The following is a 20,467-nucleotide window of genomic DNA, read 5'->3' as shown; positions in this document are numbered from 1 at the left end:
ACTGTACAACAAAAAACAATTTCTTGGTTACATTTTATTTTACAGCATGCACATTTTACAATATGTAAACATCAGTGAATAAAAGAAACAAAAATTCTACATCTAAAATCAATCCCTGAAAAATGCAAAAAGCCGAGCATATTGAAACTTTGGTTTTTCTAACGGGCTGGCACATTGCGAGAAAAACCTTTGCACAAACCAACAATTTTGCCAATAATACCATCTTGTATGCCTAGTTTTTTCTCTCATGATCTTAGAATATCACATTTATATAAAATGCACCAAATCAAGTTTCCACACAGGATATCACACAATACTTACTGCTACCCAGTTGACAACTGGCTTTAACAATGTCTAACGGTGACACAAATATCCCAAATCCAAAGGAGTAAAATACTGCATAAAGTTACTACATGATACTACTTCTACAAGTGTTATATTTTCAAATGGTAAGCGCTTATTTGTCTTTCAGCTCTGAACATGGGCAGGCAGACTGCTAGAAAAAAGCTGCTATTCTTGAAAAAAAAACGCAATCATGCCAGTGTAATAGGACCTACTCACATGACACCATTGCTCAATTAATGTGTAATTAAATACAATCACTAAATGAACAACAGTTTCTAGTTTTTTTCAATAAGAGTGAAAAATTTGGGTGACTTCCATTATTCTCAACAAACAAGCATGCCAGTTATGACAATGATTTCTCATGAATCCTAGTAGACTAAATATAACGGATTAGAAACATTCAAAATTCAGATTTTCAAAGATAGGTAGAAGCAAGATCAAAATAAAAGGCATGTTATGAAAGCTAGAAATAAGCAATGAAGATGAGAACAAATTCAATGAAAAATAGCCTTCCACACAAAAAATAACACCATGACTAAGACTCTCTCTGTTTTTCACCAAGCTGTTTAAATCATTTTCGATTGGACAGCATTAGGCAATGATTTGAAATGCAACATACATTAATATTCAGTTAGTTTTTATATAAAATAGGGAAAAGGTTGTTATGACAAATGTTAGGAAAACCAAATGTACAAAAACATTGAATAGGTCTTGAAATTGAAGTGATTTTAGGAGTGTTGGGAGGCCAAAGTCATTGACTATTTTACACAAAATACAAAGAAAAAGGATAATCACACTTATTAACTGGAGAAGGGATGCTGCGAAGACCCAAAGCTGGCTATCGGGCAGTGACGCCCAAGAATCTTATAAAGGTTGCCAACAGTGTTCCCTCTAAGGTGTGCGCGTGTGCTCGCACACACAGCTTTCAGAGGCTGCGCACACGCATAGATTTACTGCGCACAGACGTATTTCGATGTAATGTAACAATGTTCTCGGTTGGCAGGTTGAGAAAGTTTGTTGTTGGCCCACCTATTACCCAGTTAAAATGCAAAATTTCTTCATTGGTTTTTGCACAAATATTAGTCATTTCCAAAAAAGTGCGCACACACAAAAATTTCTGCGCACACATACTACAAAAAATAGAGGGAACATTGGTTGCCAATATTCATATTCACGTGGGTATCAGAACTTAAACCAGAGTGTTACACGTAATTTGAGTCACTGATTAGCAAAGACTTGAGAAATCAACTAGTCGACTTAGCTCAGATGAATTGTGACGCCAGACTCAGGGTTTAGTGACTCTCCCCGACACTTGATTTTAACATTATCAATCTCATAAATAAAGATTCAGAATTTCACGTTTATCTTTCATGGGGTGTCCATAAAATCCCTTCGCAATTTCAATTTTGTTATGAAGTCAATTTACCAGGTTTGTTGTTCTTTACATATCCGTACACGTTCAAGTATTTTCACTTCATTTAATAATTCATTTGCAAGGGCCAACACAATATATGGTATCGATAAATTCCCTTTGTAATTTTAATTTTTTTTAGACTATATGGACAAACTATAGTCAAGATTTTCAACATAATAGCAATGAATGAAAGGGGAAAAAAACGAGAATATTTCAAATACAATATATCTATCATTTCCATACTCTGTGCTCAAACTCTCTCGTTAGATTTCACAACCTGCGACTTCTCTAGCACAAACCTCTGATTATTAGATATTCACACAAAAATAAAATAAAAATGAATGCAATGAGTACCATGATGTGAAATAAAAACCAGTGACTGTGGAAATTGATAAAAAAAAAGGGCGTTTATGCATGTTTACAGTATATCTTTTGTATATTTATCAATTTTGAGACATTTTAGTCCACCGACATATATATAGGGTGTTCATAAAGTCCTGTTTTATTACAATTTTTTTTATTAAGTCAGTTCTCGATATATCTTACTAGCTTTTATTATACATGCGTATATATGTCCACCATTAGTTGTGTGAAGCACATCGATTTTTTTTTAATACAATTCAATACAGGGCGATAAACACCCTAAAATATGGTGGTCTACTGCTGTGCATCAAGTACAGCAACAAACAGTTGATCAACCGTTAGTGATTTAAATGCTTCCATCAGAATTTATGACATTTTACCATTACGTAATACCAACAATAAAAAGCGTACTTATGGTTAGAAGTAAAAAACTGAATTTAAAAAAATTTACCAAATGATATGGCCACCAGCTTAATCAATTATAAAAACAAGGTTACAAATGGTTTAATATCGAATATAATAGCCATGGATGCGAATTCTTTCCTCACAAATCTTATTGAAACATCAAAGAATAAATAAAATTATATCAAACCATGCCTCTTGATGCATAAAAATTTCTGCCAAAAATAATATTCTTTGAGTGAACAACATAAGAGTCAATGCCTAATGGTGCATAAAAAATTTTAACCTAGTAAAATTCTTTATTGAATGTACAACATAAAGAGTTAATGCATAATGATGCATGACGAATTCTGCCAAAATTATATATTTTTTTACAGTAAATAACATATCATAGTCAAAAAAGCTAACACCAAATCATGCCCAATGATGCATATAAAATTCTGTCCAAAACATATTTTTTACTTTGCGGTCAATTTAATAGAGTTAAGCAAATAATACTTAATCATGCATAACAGATTATGCCTAAATTAAAATTGTTATTTCATGAAACTGGAGATTGTTCATAATTGTTAAGTCGAGACTGGGGTAAATTAATTGTTAAAGTTGACAATTATTCTTTGAAACAACTCTTAATAGTGTAAAAAATCTGGTGGAAAAATCCAAAAAAAATTTTTAAAGTCAGAGGTTGTCAGTTACACCTTAATGTTGAGGGCTTTCGTCATGTTGACACCGGTAAGCTTCTCGACGACAGCCGGAAGTCTAGCAACAACGTCAAGAACCTCGCTTGTCAGTTTAGCCGCACCGATATCTCCCTTTCCGCTTGACACCATAGTGATTTTCTTTGTAGCAGATAGAGGTGCAGCAATTTCAGCAGCGATCTGAAGTAAGAATTTCAATAAATTATTCAAGTAAATTCAAAAAATCCAAGTAAATGCCGATTGATCTGCTCAAATCAGACGATTTTTTTTTAGTTTTCAGCACAAATCCCCCAAATAAGGCACAGAACCAGAAGACAAATGGGTGCTTGAGAAATGTGTGTACTGTGTACCAATATGGAGATAACTAATTTTGTTCACCTACTTTACATCAAGTTGGAACTGAAACCTATGGGCAGGGGGTATATTCACTTGACTAACACAGACAGTTCCCGAATTCGAAATAGAACTAAAATAAGGAAAATCAGAATAAAATTATGCCCCAACCCTAACCTGGTACACATAATACTACTACGGGAGTACCAACAATTGGTCATAATAATATGATGGAAGTGCAAGTATGCAATCACAAAATGGATATTGATGAAATGAAGGTACTCCTGTAGTGTGTGTACCAGGTTAGAGTTGAGTTAGGCCATAAATTTATTATGATTTTCCTTATTTTAGTTTTATCACGAGTTTGAAGGCTGTCTGTGATTACCAAGTGAATATACCCCTGCCCATAGGTTTCAGTCACTTTACACAACTTGATGTAAAATGAGTGAAAAAAATTAGTTGCCTCCATTTTGGTACACAAACTTTTAGAGCGACAAAATGAGAGCTCAGTTAAGCCCATATCGCATAAATCATAGAAGATCATAGGATGGCGATATGTTTCATCATTGCTCATTCGAACTAAACTAAATCTAAATTCCTATTTCAAATGTGATTCCCTAAAAAATTTTTTTCCGAATCATGTACAATTAGAACTCCCTTTACGATATTGTGATTTCTATGATTGATTACTAACTTATCAACTTCAAATCAATGCTATTAATAGAACTACCATTTTTAGACAATACTAAAGTGCTTTTTTCGCCTTCTGTAATCTCTCAAAAACATCTTTTTAAATATTTATTTCCGATAATAACTTTTGAGTTGGACCATGTATGAAATGGCTAAAAGCGTGCCACCGTGCAGTTTTGAGTATTTTGTGGCGTCCAAAGCTGCCGCGAAACCATGGCAGGATTTCAAAACCATGGCCGCTATGGCCAAACCACGGCGACTGACTTTTTAGCTGCCACAAACCTATGGCGAGATGCCAATGCCGGTACCACGGCAGCAGTATGAAAACCAACGGCAGGTAAAATTTTGCTGCCGTAACCAAGGCATGCCGGCGGTATTGGCAGGGCTGCCCCTGATGGTGACAAATATTGGGTAAGTTGGACCATTTTTGTTATGGATACAGTTTTCATGGATTTTGGGTTAGGTTTCAGGTTTAAGTAAATATAGTTCTGAAATGACGCTGCGGTTCGTTCGTTCGTGGCAGCAGCTGCCATGAAGTGGTAAGAACTGCGACTCACAGGGGAAATAGAAGATTGCGACATCTAGTCTTCCATGCAAAAGGAATGCAAGAAGAACTTCTGGAATAACTTATGTGAGGGGCAAGAGTGGTTTACTCACAAAACGACACCACTTGCCTGGTAAAAAACACAGGGCAATGGTGGTTGAAATACTTTCTCTTCCATATGTTCATTTTACCAGAAGATTCTATTATTTGCAAATTAGTCCAGAAAACGGTTCAAATAATTCGCGATTTGATTTTGAAAAGGGAATTCGTTTAGACAGCCCTACTCGCTACCTATATAAAATATACCTATACCTATATCAGGGGTGGGCAACTTCTTTAGTCGGCGGGCCAGATGTGGGAAAATGAAGTTATCGGCGGGCCTGATTATAACATGAATAGTGTTCAATATCTTAATCACATATTTATTCGCTAATGCAAGAAAGAAAAATTTAAATCGCGTTTAAAGTAAAGTTTAAACTACAAAAAAATAGAGACCAAAAAACCAATAATGAATTTATCATAATGTACTAAAAGTGTAATGATGTAATATCATGATGTACAGTCAGCGGGCCGGTCTAAATCTCGTCGCGGGCCGACGGGGCCCGCGGGCCGTATCTTGCCCACCCCTGACTTATATAAAACAAGAATATCCAACATTTCCATCCGCGGCCTTCATTAATCATCAATAGTGCTTATATAGCACAAGCCAATTAAGAAATTTTCAAAAGTTCTGAAGGGAATCCTTTTTATATTAAACAAACAGTACTTTACCTTAGGCAGGGTAGAGAGAACCATATCAACCATGGCGGCCTCTTGGTAATCTTTCCAAGCATCGGCTTTCTTTGCCATCTGTTCAGCTTCTGCCTTAGCTTTGGCTTCTACAGCAAATGCTTCTGCTTCTCCCTTCATTTGAATAGATTGGGCAGTTGCGTCTGCCTCCAAGATGATCTGGAATGAATCAATTTTTTTTGTTATTTTCACTCTGAACAAATAAGCATTGATATGATGGGATAGGGAATTTTCATTTCATCTTGAGGGAGAGACAGGCAATAAGATGACCTAATCATATGGCAAACCATGGACTATTATGAGGTCACCTGTCTATGTGGGGTATGGAATACCTAGCTAACTATTTATTAGTTTAGATGCACGGACTTGGTGGTGGAGGAAGCCGTAACCAACCAGTGGTTACATGAACCACCCAACAACGATGACAAGGAGTCCAGCAATCTTCTCGAACATAATTATTACCTGCAGGATTTAAACCTGCGAACTGGTGCAGGATAATCAAAGGAGTGATGACAAGCATATTCCTAACGCTATAATGCGCCAACCGCCGAGTAATGGATACCTTGAATGGTAACAAAATCTTTCCATTAAAACAGTCCGCCCAATTTTTCACACCCAGGGCAATGTGTTATACTTGAAGTACAGTGCGCCTATCGCCAAGCAATAGATTCCATTTGGAGGCAATAAAATCTTTCCATTTAAACACAGCCCGTCCACTTTTTTACACCCAACGCAATGTTCTTAAAATTTCAATCACTAATTTGCAACTTGCGAAGATGGCTTCAGACAAGAAACTACTAATACGAAAAAGTTCGGAAGAGGCAAAAAAACATTCAGGCACAGCTCACTTTGTTTATCACACCTTCCGCTTTTATTTTCAACAACATAATAAAACATACCCTGTTTCTTTCAGCCTCAGCAATTCTTTCCATTCTGAATTTCTCAGCTTCTGCTGGTTTTTTGACCTGTGAATAATAGAAGATAAAATATCAGTCAAAACAATGTCATTACAAGGCAAACTGACTAACCCGTAAATATCATATATAAAGCTCTATAATTTTAAGCAATGCTTCAAACAAATAGACAAGGGAATCCTACCATGTATGACAACACAAAAATCATTTCTCTCTTTTTTGCTTGAAAGCAAAATTTTTACGAAACAGTTTCTCCAAGAATTCATATTTATGATATTCCTTTTTATCTCTATTTAATTTCCTGAAAGTATATATTAGAAATGATTCAACCTAATGTCAATGACTTTCTGGCAACTCGGAAGGACAGCCCTCCTCGCTTAGTGATGTGATATTTGAACTCGAGTCTGTACATACTCGTACAAAAAAGAAATGAATCAAACATCGACCGGACCTGAGCTGTGAGTTCTTTATCTCGTCTGCTGATTTCCTGTTCTTGTACTTGAATCTGTTTGTTTCTTTCTTCGACCTTAATCTGCATTTCGGCTTCTTTAATCGACTGTTTCGTGATGGCTTCTTGAAGATTGTACGCCAGTTCGGATTCTGCTTTCTTTGTGCTGACCTGTAGGAAAAGACAAATTTATTATTTAATAGACCCTCCTTTCATTCATACTTTGTTTCACATCATATTCAGAACGAGTGGTTTGCAATATGCAAGTGATAACGTAAATAGTCTGGCACTTCCATAGTATGTGTACCAGGTTAGGGTTAGGCCATAACTTTATCCCAATTTTCCTTATTTTAGTTCTATTACAAGTTCGGGTATTGTTTATGTTAGCCAAGTAAATATGCCCCCTGCCCATGAGATTATGGAATGATTTTAACCAGGCGAACAAAATTAGTTACCTTCATATTGGTACACATACTTCTAGAGCGTTAATCGTTTTGTGTATCAATCCATTTTCTAAAAAATTACTCGTTATCTGCCTGTTTGAGAACTTGACATAAAATTATCAAATGAGTTAAATTTAATATTGAGACAGAACAACTTACTATATCGATCACATTATGCTTTATGAGACTATTATTATTGTTTGAAGGTGATTTTGAGTAATGCATATGGAAAAATTATTGTTAGTAATGGAAGAGGAATATCCTTGGTTGGAATATCGTGGTTTAAATAAATAAAAAACACTCATTTTTTTTTAACAAGCAATTAACTTGCTTATATTATATAAAAAAAAAAACTTGGAATTTTATGATCGTTTCGTCACTTTCAGGATGTAAGCAGCATTAAAGTTTTATATTATTGAGTTATGGATATTGTAACAATTCTATTATATGCGACGCGTGTATAGAATCCTGAATTTCATACTTGAATGACAAAATAATTTGGTACTCCCGAAGTAGGTGAACCAGGTTGGGGCTAGGCCATAATTTCAGGTACAAATAGTACGGGAGTCACTTTGCTAGTCTCCGAACTCATAATATAACTGAAATTGGGGGAAATTGGAATAAAATGATGACCTAACCCTAACCTGGTACACATACTATGTTCCGGTGTTCGCCATCTAGGTTCACATACTCCGGGAGTACCAATAATTCTTATGGTAAGATGGGCGTATAATAGAATTCAAATTAAAAAATCAAAAGTTCAAGTTTTTAAATAACTCTTTTTAGTTAATATTTCAAACGTATTATTTTTTGATTTTGATTCCCAAATGAAATATAGTGATTTTATAACATTCAAAGTAAGACAAACACACAACAGGAAAAGAAGACGACAATTCAGTCAATTCATAATAATGACAGGAAACTCCCACTCGTGAGAATATTGTCTTTCATCAACACGAGAGAAACAACATTTATTGCATTAATGCCAGTCACGAGTCATGATAGTTTTAATATCTGGTTAATGATTTAATCTTGGGTCAAGAATGGTCTAAAACTAAATAATATCGAAGCACATTTTTAAAATCTGTCAAATGCTCAAATAATATTTTTTTTAATTAGAAAATCACATAAATTTAGAAAATTTTTGCAACTAATTAGACTTGAAGTAGTATTTTATAGTATTTCCTAGTATTTCATTCTAGTATTTTATACTAGAAAACATTTCTGCATGAAAATACATAATGTACTTGAACACTTCAACAGTGCATGAATTATGGCTCTTTGAAGATACCGTTATATAACACTTCTTAATCAAGCAGCAATTCTTTATATTAAATATTGAGGTATGTAAAGAAATAACAAATTATAGAAAAGGATTTGATCATTTAATTTGTTTTGGACATCTTGGATTAAATTTGAAATTTGTTATACTCTACCTCTTTGTCATAAGCAGCTTTCTTTAGCTCAAAATCACGTTTCGATTCGGCAATTTTTGCATCATTTTCAAATTTTGCCTTCATTTTTGCTTGATTTGCCAAAGCTTCTTTGATTCCAGCATCCCTGTATAAATAAGATTGTTGTTTTGAGATATTTATGCCCCGATAACCATAAGTATGAGATGAATTATTTTGTTTTTATAAAGTAGGAGCATCACAATAACAACTGTAGAGATGGCCTATAGGTATAGGCGTATAGCAGTGATTGCCAACCCATGGGGCACGAGTCGCGACCTAAAACTGGGTCGCCTTCAAATTTCCTTGGGTTACTTGTTTATTTCAACAAAAATCCAATAGTTACATTTTCTATTAAATTTTATTGTTTATTTTATATTTGGTATTGAAGTGTTGCTCAATAGTAATCGAATATATGGAAAGTATCAATTCGTAATAGACCTTGTTCATAGCGAAATGCTGGAAAATGGCATAAATGGCAAAAAATTTATACCGATATATTATTATTTTATCTCTGAAAATCAGTGTATTAATTTGTTCAGCCAACAATTATCACAAGAGAATGAGCTGTGAAATACTACAAGCAAAGTAAACACTTTTACACACAAACCAAACATAAATGAATACTAAGAGAGATATTTATTCACGCATCAGTGATTTCACATGACGATAACTCATAAGTGCCCTTCGGTGCAGGAATTTTAGAAAAACAAAACGGTGAACAATTTGAGATGACTGGGATTTTTTTACACACAGGAATTTTAAGATAATTTGCTTGAGGCAAATCCACAAGCCTTCACTTAGTAGTAAAAGAGACTCGCCTTTGAGAAAAAGTTATGCATGAACACTGTAATTCTGAGATGTACTATAACTATATATTGATGAGTGGGGTGTACATAAAAGCATATTGTCTGACACTAAATAGTTTGTATAAGAGAATTCATGATCGACCAAGACATTTGGTTAACAATATTAAGTGGTTATGAGACTATTTATATTTGAAGATTAAGAAATGCACATGTAATGCCAAGATTTACTAAAACTATATAAATATTATACTATAGTAATGAATTTCTGGTCAGAAAATTCCAACGATGCTTCCATTTAAAAATATAACGAAATTATACACCAAAACAAGCTTTTATTGAAATTCAAATCTATGCACAACAACCACAAGATATATGAAATGCTTCCAGTTCATCTATTAATAATTTGCTAATTCTTCCAGAAATTCTATGTTTACCAGCCTTCAATTAGTGTATTCAATACCCAATATGTACAAATTTTAAAAAGAATAATAATTATTCCCATTCGTAATTTTAATCATCTGAAATATGGATAAAACATTTTTTTCTGAAATCACGTAATTGAAATTTCCAAACATATCATTTGGTAAGGTCACATTTATACTCAGCCAGGAGGGAAGGAATTTTCAAACGGATTAAACAAATAGTCAAATGTTTATTATTATAGAACATATTTTTCTACGGTAAATTTCCACACATTTGGCATTCACTGCCTACCCAATTTTATGACATTTTGTATACAATGTTTCCAAAACATCAAAACAAGGCTCTGCACGAGAAGGCGCGGCGGTGTGGCTCATCGTGCTAAGCGTTAGGAATAAACTGCCACCCTACCTCTGATTACACTGCGTGGGTTCGCAGGTTCGAATCCCATACAGAGATGGGTATGTGCGAGAGGATTGCTGGACTCCTCGCCGCCGTTGGGTGGTTCACATAACCGCTGGTCGGTTACAGCTTCCTCCACCATCAAGTCCATGCTTCCGAAAACAAATAATTAACAAAATCCCATACCCGACTTGGAATGGTAACCGGACGAGAGGCCGTGGTTCGCCATATGGTTAAGCCGTCTTATTGTCTTTCCTCTCCCCCGGGATAAATATGTAAATCCTATCCTAAGCCCCTGATGCATGAGAAGCTACAATTTTCAAAAGACAGGATTGTCTCCGGCTCTGTATGGCCCCCATAATTTAATAAATAAACCCTTGATGAAATGGTAGGTCATGGGGTTCACATGTCCAACCTGTGCCGCCAACATTGTTAGGTAGAAAAGAGCTTACAACTAAGGGTACTCCCGAAGTATGTGAACCGAGATGGCGGACACCGGAACGTAGTATGTGTACCAGATTAGGGTTAGCCCATAATTTCAGGTACAAATATTACGGGAGTCACTCGGCTAGTCCACGAACTGGAAATAGAACTAAAATAAGGAAAATTGTAATAGATTTATGGTTTAACCCTAACCTGGTACATATACTACATTCCGGTGTTCGCCATCTTGGTTCACATACTTCGGGAGTATTTAAGTAATTGCCATATAACATACAAAATCATATAAAATACCTTTTAGCTTCAGCTTCTCCAATCCTTGCATCTCTATGAATCTGTGCTGTTCTTGCTTTACCAAGAGCAGATAGGTATCCTTCACTAAAAATAGAAGAATACCATTTATACATGGGATAATTTTGCTTCAAGTCAAAAACATTACAGAACCCAAGATTCATATAAAAAATACAGAAAAGTGTTTGCATATCTCCATGTTTAAAAAATATCGTCAACCTTCAGTCTCTAATTTACCCATTACTCAATTTTAAAAGTGAAAATTCACCCCCAAGGTGTTTTTTTTTTATATATTTTTACTTCTACAAATAGGTTGAAAGGTTGAAAGGCAAAGAGGGCTTTGAAAAATAAATTTTAATGTTGACTGTATATGCCCAAAATTGATTGCATGCCATTGAGTTACAATTAAATGACGCAATAAAACTAATTTTTATTAACGACTAACACACAGGCAGTTCGTAGTAATCGTATCCGTAGTAAGAGCACAATAATATGCAACGGAGAATATCCCAGAAAAGTTTTATCAACAATTGCCGCTGAAATCTAGGTTACACAAATCTTATGAGTCTATAACGCTCAAATTGAATGGCCACAGAAAACTCTAATTAATAATTCAACACCATGCAGGGACATGCATTCACATATCTTATCTCTGTTGTACAATGTGATATAATAGTAGAAATCTATGAAAACCATCGAAAGTATGGAATTCTGAAGAATTAGTGATTTCAATTCTGACTCAAAAAAGTCTAAAAATACTCCCACTTCACAGCCCTGGCTTCAAACAAAGTTTCATAACAAAATACCTGTCTGTTACATCTTTGAGGGTATAAGATACAACAGTAATTCCCATATTGATAAGATCTGATGAAGCGACTTCAAACACTTGCTTTGCAAACTTCTTTCTATCCTGTACAGATTAAAATAAAATTTCAGTAACTAAAACTACTTAGAGTTGAATATTTTTACTCAGAAAAATGGTTGGTTTAGTTGACGAAAAAGGCCGATAAATTTCATAACAATCGGCGCGTTTTTTTATTGTTGCTATGGAAACGAAACTTCAATTCGGACTTTCTATGAAGCGTACATTACTAGGGTCACTGGTAACCCATGTGAAAAATTTAATCCATAATGATCCAGCCATTAAGACGCTACATCTTAACAGACAGACAGACAGCACGACTGAGAATAAGGGTTTCCGAGTGCGGAGATCCAACAATAAGTGATCGATAGACATTCTTAGTTAATAGTGGCAAATTGCATCAAAAGGTAAACATGCCTGGTAGATTTCTTCAACAGTCATATTTCCCATAATGGCTCTCTGATGACCTTCCAATGTTTCAAGTGCAATATTTTGAATTTCTGTCTCTCTCTTACCAAGAAATTGCATGCAGGCATTCGCCAACATTTCTTGGTTTTGTCCTTGTATTTTTACCTGAAATAACAATTTGAACATACAGTAAGTCATTAGGCAAGAAATATCATAAGATCATAGTAGTTAAAATAAATACCATAAAAAAAACTGTCATCAAAAAACTAAAATCATTTAAAATGTTTTGGAATTAGGTCTGTGACGTGGAGTATTAGCTTTTATAACCAAAATATGATTTCTACCAAGTTTAGAGGCAGAAGAAGGAGTCGAAATTTTCATTAATCAAATGAGTCGGGATTGTAAATTTTCCCGAACCTCACAATTCTGTTTAGAACAATAATGCTTAATTCTCATTCCTGACTTTGAAAAACAGCCATATACTAGTCTACAATATTGTCTGCGATAAAATTACTGAATTAGGCGCAACTATATTTAATATCACAAATATATTACTATAAGTTTCTTTTGACAAAATTCAGACCGGAGATATAACATCCTTGCTCCACAAGCGCAAATGGATAGAATAACGATAGATAGTTGTTTCCACAGAAACCCAATGGGTAACACTGAATTAAAAATATACACGGAATCTAAAAGTTAATTGAAGCATATATATAATCAAATCACCTGTGCTACTCCAACACAAGAGATAGGAACACCCTTCTGTGTATTTACGTTCTCACTTTTAATCCGTAATGTCATTGTATTCAACGAAATTCTTTGGATTTGTTGAATCATTGGCCATTTCCAAACTCGGCCACCAGGAATCATTAGCGGACGCCCGTATCCGCATCCAGATACAACCATGGCTTCGTTTGGTCCGCATGTCTCAAAACCCATCTTTTTGATCAATGTTTTGCTCAATTAAGATAAGCACAAATGGTATAAACTGAGAAAAAGTTATTATGAATGAGATTGAATATAACAATGAAGGTGAGCGAACACGTACTACTTCTTTAAACAATACCTTTCCATCTAAATTCTGTAAGCTTTAACCCCTACTTGAGGTTTTGTTTGCTTTCCCGATTCTATAATCAGTTTTATTTATTTCGTTTTTATCAATTATTTTATCATCTATTATGCTGATTATGGAGTCGAAATAAACTTTTTACATTATAACATATTATTAAGGATCGGTGCAATAATACCGTAATAAGATCTCAAACTGTATTGAAGCGTTTATTATTTTTGAAGGAAGATTTGTTCAAAGCATGGTCACACAAAGGCTACTCACTGAGAAGAATAGGGGACTGAGTATAAGTGACGTACATGCCACCACTCCCCTGCTACAGTGCTAACAGACTGAAGTGCCATATCTACCGAGAATTATTATTGAGGAATTGAGTATTAGTTGATACCGAATTTTTTTTTACTTTTGGTTCAAAATATTGCATATTTTAAATATACAAACTTGACTTGTTTTAATGTATTCAAATCTTCAATTTGGGTGATACATATGAATGCAAATATTACAGCCTTACGGACTCAAATCTATTCCGATCAGAGTTACCGCATACTATAGTCTTTCCTGGCATCTGACAAATATCTGAATATTGAAATGTACCCGGTACGGTACCGTACGTACCGCATAGCCGTATGAACACAACGAAACAGACGGACAGAGCAGTAAATACAGAAATAGACGCGTGACATGTTGCAAGAACTTCGCATTTGCGGATTTATAATTAAACTTTAAGAGAGCAATTTTAACCGTTGAACAAACTCTAATACACAATATATAGCACCGAGGTTAGGTAAAACCAAAGTTAGTCAATTTGGGCAAAACGGAAAAATACCTGAAAACCCACAACTGGAACCAGCGATCTTGTGACTGATGATGCATGAAAGTCACGTGAATCGAAAAGAATGGTAAACATTTCGACAAATGGCACACAAATACAGAAATAATAAAATCGTCACAGTTTCTGGAGTTTAGGACACCGTAGTTAAATTTGACAAGAAACGTTTATTTACAACGGATATGCTACAATACGGATACAAATGATCAATATTTAATATGGAATTTATACTGTCTCATCTGTATGTAATGATTTATATTATTATTTTATCTATAAAAAAAAAAAAAAGAAACGTTCATGCGATAAAGTAAATATGCGATGATGAAGATTAGTAATGATGACGGGTAAAATAGGTAGTCTATATGCCAATGATTTAAGAAAAGTTTAGTCGTCAGTAATTAGATTTTGTCATTCAGCACCGTACCGGTACCATACCGTCCTTCTGTACTTGTAAGTAAGGTGGTACCGGTACTGTACCATTACGGAACCCACGGTCAGTGGTTAGGATGGATTCAAACTACTTATATCGGTTTATGCAGTAATGTCAATATTCATATTTTAGCTTGGGAGCCCAGCTGTATAAATTATTAAGCTTTGTCCTATAGAATGTTTATTTTTTCTTTTAAATTGAATCTTGAAAAATACTAAAAGGCAATTATGGTGGATGATGCAGAAGCCCAAAATGATGAACTGATTGCTCTTGAAAGCATATTTGAAGACCAGGATATTTTAAAGAGCGAAACCGTGAATGACTGCGGTACAATTTTCAAATCTGGGAAGTTGACGATTCAACCAAATATAGAAAATTCTCCAATTAATTTTACCTGCAAATACGCTCAAAGGAATGAGAGTTCGAGTAATGATATTTCAGCTATAGCTCCTGTGGACTCGACCCATCAGATTTCATATCTTCCACCTGTAAACCTAAATTTTATTTTTCCAAGCGACTACCCGTCAAGAAACCCTCCAAAAATAACTTTGACTTGCGTCTGGCTGGATCGATCCCAACTTTCTAATGTTTGTGGAAAACTGGATGAAATTTGGGAGGAACAGCAAGGGCAAGAGATTCTTTACACATGGTTTCAATTCTTACAAGAAGACTTGCTAAATTTTCTTGGGCTTGCTGAGGAGATTTTAATCAACCAAGAGAAAATGAATGAAAAAAGGAAAATGAAAGAATTGGATCACAGGGTAATGCAAGACGTGGGTAGGTTTTCGGATATTCTGCCTTTCGTTTTGGAATATGATGAAATGCAAATGAAAAAAGCCTTCGATAATACAATTTTCGACTGTAATGTTTGTTTTTCAGAAAAATATGGAAAAAATTGTATTCAATTTAAGGACTGTGGGCATGTCTATTGTGTAGACTGTATAAAGTCATATTTTGATCTCCAAATCAAGGAAGGGAACATGAAAGCATTAATATGCCCCGAACATAAGTGCGATTCTCAAGCATACCCTGCTCAAATTAAAGAACTGGTCAGCAATGAAGACTTTGAACGATATGAGAAAATGTTATTTCAAACGACCTTAGATACTATGAATGACATAATGTATTGTCCGAGAAAATCTTGCCAAAGTCCAGTTGTTGTTGAACCTGATGAAACAATCGGGATCTGTTCCGTCTGTACGTTTTCTTTTTGCCCCTTTTGTAAATTAGCGTATCACGGAATTGAGCCTTGTAGGCTCAAACAATCTGCACTTCGGGATGTTTGCGAAAAGTATAAAGACGGAGACGACAAAACAAGAAAGGAACTTGAAACAAAATACGGTTCAAAAATTTTACGATTAACCATGCAAAATCTAGAGAGCGAGAAATGGTTAACAGACAACTCTAAAAATTGTCCAGGATGCGGCGCTGCAATAGAAAAGAAAGATGGTTGTAATAAAATGACTTGCTATAAATGTAAATGCTATTTTTGCTGGCTATGCATGAGGAGCCTCAGTTTAGCAAATCCATATGATCATTATAACACTATGAACAGCAGGTGCTTTAATAAATTGTTCCAGGGTGTCGATATGAATGATGATTTGCCAGATGATATGGACTGGTTTTGGTAACACTTTGGTACTTTATGGGAAGCTCAAGAATATTTGGTGCTACTATCGCGTTAGGTCTCCCACCTAAATGCAGCAAAATGAACAAGAAATCGTCATAGTAAAATTTGCTGTTCAATTTAGGCAATATATGGCTGTAGACCTTGCACCACAGTGGCACTGAATATTTGGTACTCCCGAAGTATGTGAACCAAGATGGCGGACACCAGAATGTAGGGTTAGGCCATAATTCTATTCCAATTTTCCTTATAGTCCTATTACGAGATCGTGACTCCCATAGTATTTGTACCTGAAATTATGGCCTAATCTGGTACACATACTCCAGTGTCCGCCATCTTGGTTGGTTTATTTATAGTGTAGAAAAATTGTGATATTCTTCAGAATCTATTTATGTTTTGTTTGAATAATGAATTAGAACTATCAGTATTGTATTGCTTCATTTAGCTGTTTAAATCGATTTATTTAGAACTTCGCCATAAAAGTTCAACAGATTGTCATGGAATCAAAATGTATTAATATTTGTGTGTCGCTTGCTATCGATAAAAATGTTTTTAATGTGGCCTTTGAACAACTTCTTTCAATCGTAGTGATGGATTTTATGCTTGGAAAAAATTCTGATAAATTTTCCATTCACTTGGTTAACGGGACGATGGGCATAATAAGTATTTATTTAGCCTGAGGGAGAGGAGAATCATTAAGACTGTTTAATCATATTGCAAACCATGACTGATAGCTCAAGTAATCAACACCCCCTCCCGTCAATTGGTTGCAACTAATTCCTGCACTTATTTTACCTCTTTAGTAATTTATTTAATGTAGTGCTTATTCAGTCAATAAATATCTCTGACTTGGCTAGTACATGACTTTATACTTGTCTACATTGGGCATTTGTTAGATGTATTACTAGTTCAAGGTCTAAATATATTCTCTAAAAAAGCTTATTCGATTCTGACCTTCTCGTATTCCATTTCATAATACAGGAATGATTATTTTAAATTCCTTCCTAACCGCCGACAGAGCTGTAATTTATGAAAATAAATTTGAACTTTCTTCATCAACCTTTCAAAGGATTCAACTACGATTTTACAGAGATGTCACTAGTTTGGGCTTCTTACAACTAATAGTAATAACGCATCCTTCTGCCAATGTAAGTTAGCGTACTGTTTGCAAGCAATTTCACCAAATGCAATCTCATTTCAAATAGATATTTTACAGAAACAATTATAAAAAGTATTTATTTATTTCACAAATTCTTTGAGCAATAGTTTGCGAGAACCTGAAAATAAATAATTTTTCTCTGCAACCCTTCAATGTGGATTATAAAATTCAAACAAGGTAACTTCTAAGGAAAGCATTTGAGTCGCAATTAGCAAACACGTTTGAGAAATACAGTATGATAAGACTTGGTGCTTTGATACATCAGATTTAATTGCCAAGGGCACGCGCTGAAGAACATATTTTACACATCAGTATTCAATCACTTGAATGACGTCTCTCAGGGAATCAGGGGAATTTAGTATAAGCTGCTGCTTCAACCAAACTAGTGTTGTTTGGTGGACTATTATTCTCGTTAGTGGCTGCCAAGAATAGTAATTCTAGATTTCTAAAAGTCTGACGACTCAAAATTTCGAATATTCCAGAAATATATTTGTAGATTCTCAATGTAACAGGAATCCGAAGTCAATCCCAGCCAGATGGAACTTTTCAAAGGTCCTTCCTGTGTCAGATAAACCGTTTTCGCAATCATTCGTCAAATTCAAACACAAAATCAGTCTAAATCCGAATCATTATCAATATTTAGTGGCAAATGTTCTTCACAGCAATTTAATTGAGCATTTTTTATGATTGGGGGATGTTTTGGATTCTGGTTTCCTCTTATAAGCTCCATTACAAATTCAATATTTTCTGATAACTCTTCTGCACTTTGGTTAATCCGACCGACTACAACTGATGACTCATTTTCTGATTTGCTTAAATTTGTAATAATTGTACCGGTCTTAAACTCTTGCAGTTTTCCAATAATATCTTCAGTAATTCCACTGTGTCTTTTCGGCATCAATTTTCCAATAGCTATTGTGGCTTCTTTATTTCCAAATAACTTTGACTTATGAAACTCTAACGTTGTCACATAGGCATCAAACTTCAACTTTCCGAAACTTATTTCTTGTATTATATCATCGCCACCAGCTCGGCTTGCGCCTTCTTGCAATGCTTCTGTGATAATGTCAACATTCTCTGTGAAGACACATATTTTGTTATCGTATTTAAATTCATTTGGCAGTTCAACAACTGAAAATATCTGCTGATGCCGACCCTTTTTCATGGGGGCAGGGTGAAGTTGCATATTGAGCTTAACAATTGAATCAGGGTCAGAAAAATCCAGCTCTGTATATCTTTTCAAGGTTGTAATCGCTTCTAAAATATCATAAACCTTTGGTTCGTAAAGATCTGCTAAATAGACATCGTCTACAGGTGTTTTCAATAGCTTATTGACTTCTTTAGTGGGAGCTTTACGTTTCACTATTAATTTCTTTTTGGGTCCAAAATAACATTTATTACTGCAATGGAACTTTCTCTTCGGTACGGTATCGTTGAAGAATTTTGATTGCAATCATTTTTATATTGTGTGGTTTTTCCCAATAATGAAAGTATCGATTTTATGCCAGAATATTCCAGAAATCCTGTAGTAACTCGAGAGTGCAAGGCTGTGCAACGCCAAGCTGCCGACATGATTTTCCACAGTAAAATTCCCTTATTTCTTCAAGTGAAGACCAAGCCTTCTGAAATATTCTATCTAATGCTGTAACAGTGTAATTAGTGCATGAGCCATTTGAGATTATAGTATCCAATCATTCTAATTGAAGGTGACAACCTAATACTGCAATATTACAGAACCTGCAGACCTGTGTTATTAATTTATTTATTCGTGTGCTTGCTTTGGGTGGTAACCGACTCAGATGACTGTTACCCCCCTGTCATCTACCGAAACCTAATTTTTCTCATTTTGCTATCATATATATATTGTATGTGGTTTCTGGTTTGACGAAACAATAAATTCTCTCTCTCTCTACTGCCCCATCAATAAAAGTTAACAGAGAAAAATGAGGCACTAAATTGGAGACAGGATTGGAGAAATAACACCAGAACACAGTTGAATCCAATTTGAAAATACTTTCAAATACGAGATTAAGTTTAATTTGACATAAGCCTCTTTGTGTTTTACAAATCAAATATCAAACCCCCAATATGAATAGCAAAATGAGGAAAAGCATCTGACAATGCATTTCAAAGTAATAACTGGGCATTCCTAACCGGAGATGAACTAGCAATCGGACGAAAGGCAATCTTATGGGCCTTTCTTCCTCAGGAATAAAAGGATAAGTACAGAAGTATGATTATGAAAAATACAGAAATCAGATCTAGCTGTCTATTTTACCTCCATATTTGCTTGTACGTCTATCAATGTATTTATTAACAGTATTTGTTAACCCTTGTTATTATATATTTTACTCTTGGCTAAATTAATATAGATAACCTGAAAATTAACAGTCAAATAGAAACAATACTGGAAGAACACGGAAAACATGCAAACACTTCAAGGCCTTCCAAGCCGAATGGCAAAGGTCAACAAACCGCTTCATTTACCCCAGCGGTTCACGACGCAGCGTGATTAATCGTAAACATCGTAAATAATAAATCAGGAGCAAAATGAGAGTTATAATAATTAAAATTAAAACTAGAGGCATCGATGTATCAGTATTATCTGTAATTTATCGGCATCGACCAATAAATATTCAAAATGTCAGCTGCATGATTTTTTAGATCAGGGTGGTCCAAACTGCGGCCCGCCATCACATGCCGAACAATTTTAGCGTAGACTACTAAACCATTGGCAGATATTTGTATTTATTAGCAGAACAATTTTGATTTAATTTCAAACTATTCCAACTGAAAACCTAGCCTTTTTCCTAATCTCTATGTCTCTCTATGCCGGGATTGATGTTTGTTAAAATTACGGAATTTCATTTGTTGTTCATATAA

The 20,467-nt window shown here is 34.8% G+C and overlaps 3 protein-coding genes across 3 annotated transcripts; 1 reads left to right on the top strand and 2 right to left on the bottom strand.

The window, feature by feature from the left end:
• Positions 1-19: 19 nt before the first annotated feature.
• Positions 20-13,506, bottom strand: LOC120340331 (flotillin-1-like). Its single transcript, XM_078116640.1, has 9 exons — positions 13,197-13,506; positions 12,477-12,632; positions 12,004-12,107; positions 11,201-11,284; positions 8,820-8,943; positions 6,944-7,111; positions 6,478-6,543; positions 5,561-5,737; positions 20-3,402 (listed from the first exon to the last, which is right to left on the bottom strand). Exons 1-9 carry the CDS (start codon positions 13,407-13,409, stop codon positions 3,217-3,219), a joined length of 1,278 nt encoding a protein of 425 aa, XP_077972766.1. The 5' UTR covers positions 13,410-13,506; the 3' UTR covers positions 20-3,216.
• A 1,301-nt stretch (positions 13,507-14,807) lies between these two features.
• On the top strand, positions 14,808-17,281 carry LOC120345452 (E3 ubiquitin-protein ligase RNF14-like). The gene has a single exon (XM_039414907.2). It carries the CDS (start codon positions 15,026-15,028, stop codon positions 16,427-16,429), a length of 1,404 nt encoding a protein of 467 aa, XP_039270841.2. The 5' UTR covers positions 14,808-15,025; the 3' UTR covers positions 16,430-17,281.
• Positions 17,282-17,608: 327 nt separating this feature from the next.
• Positions 17,609-19,037, bottom strand: LOC120325464 (large ribosomal subunit protein uL1m-like; the record flags this gene model as incomplete). The annotated part of the gene is made up of 1 exon (XM_039391576.2): positions 17,609-19,037. A coding segment is annotated over one exon (843 nt), but the record flags the coding sequence as incomplete, so codon positions are not given.
• Between the last annotated feature and the right edge of the window lie 1,430 nt (positions 19,038-20,467).

Source organism: Styela clava, chromosome 1 (assembly GCF_964204865.1).
Source record: "Styela clava chromosome 1, kaStyClav1.hap1.2, whole genome shotgun sequence".
Lineage (NCBI taxonomy): Eukaryota > Metazoa > Chordata > Ascidiacea > Stolidobranchia > Styelidae > Styela > Styela clava.
The sequence above is the reverse complement of the archived record's forward strand: the minus strand, read 5'-3'. Positions and strand labels throughout refer to the sequence as shown.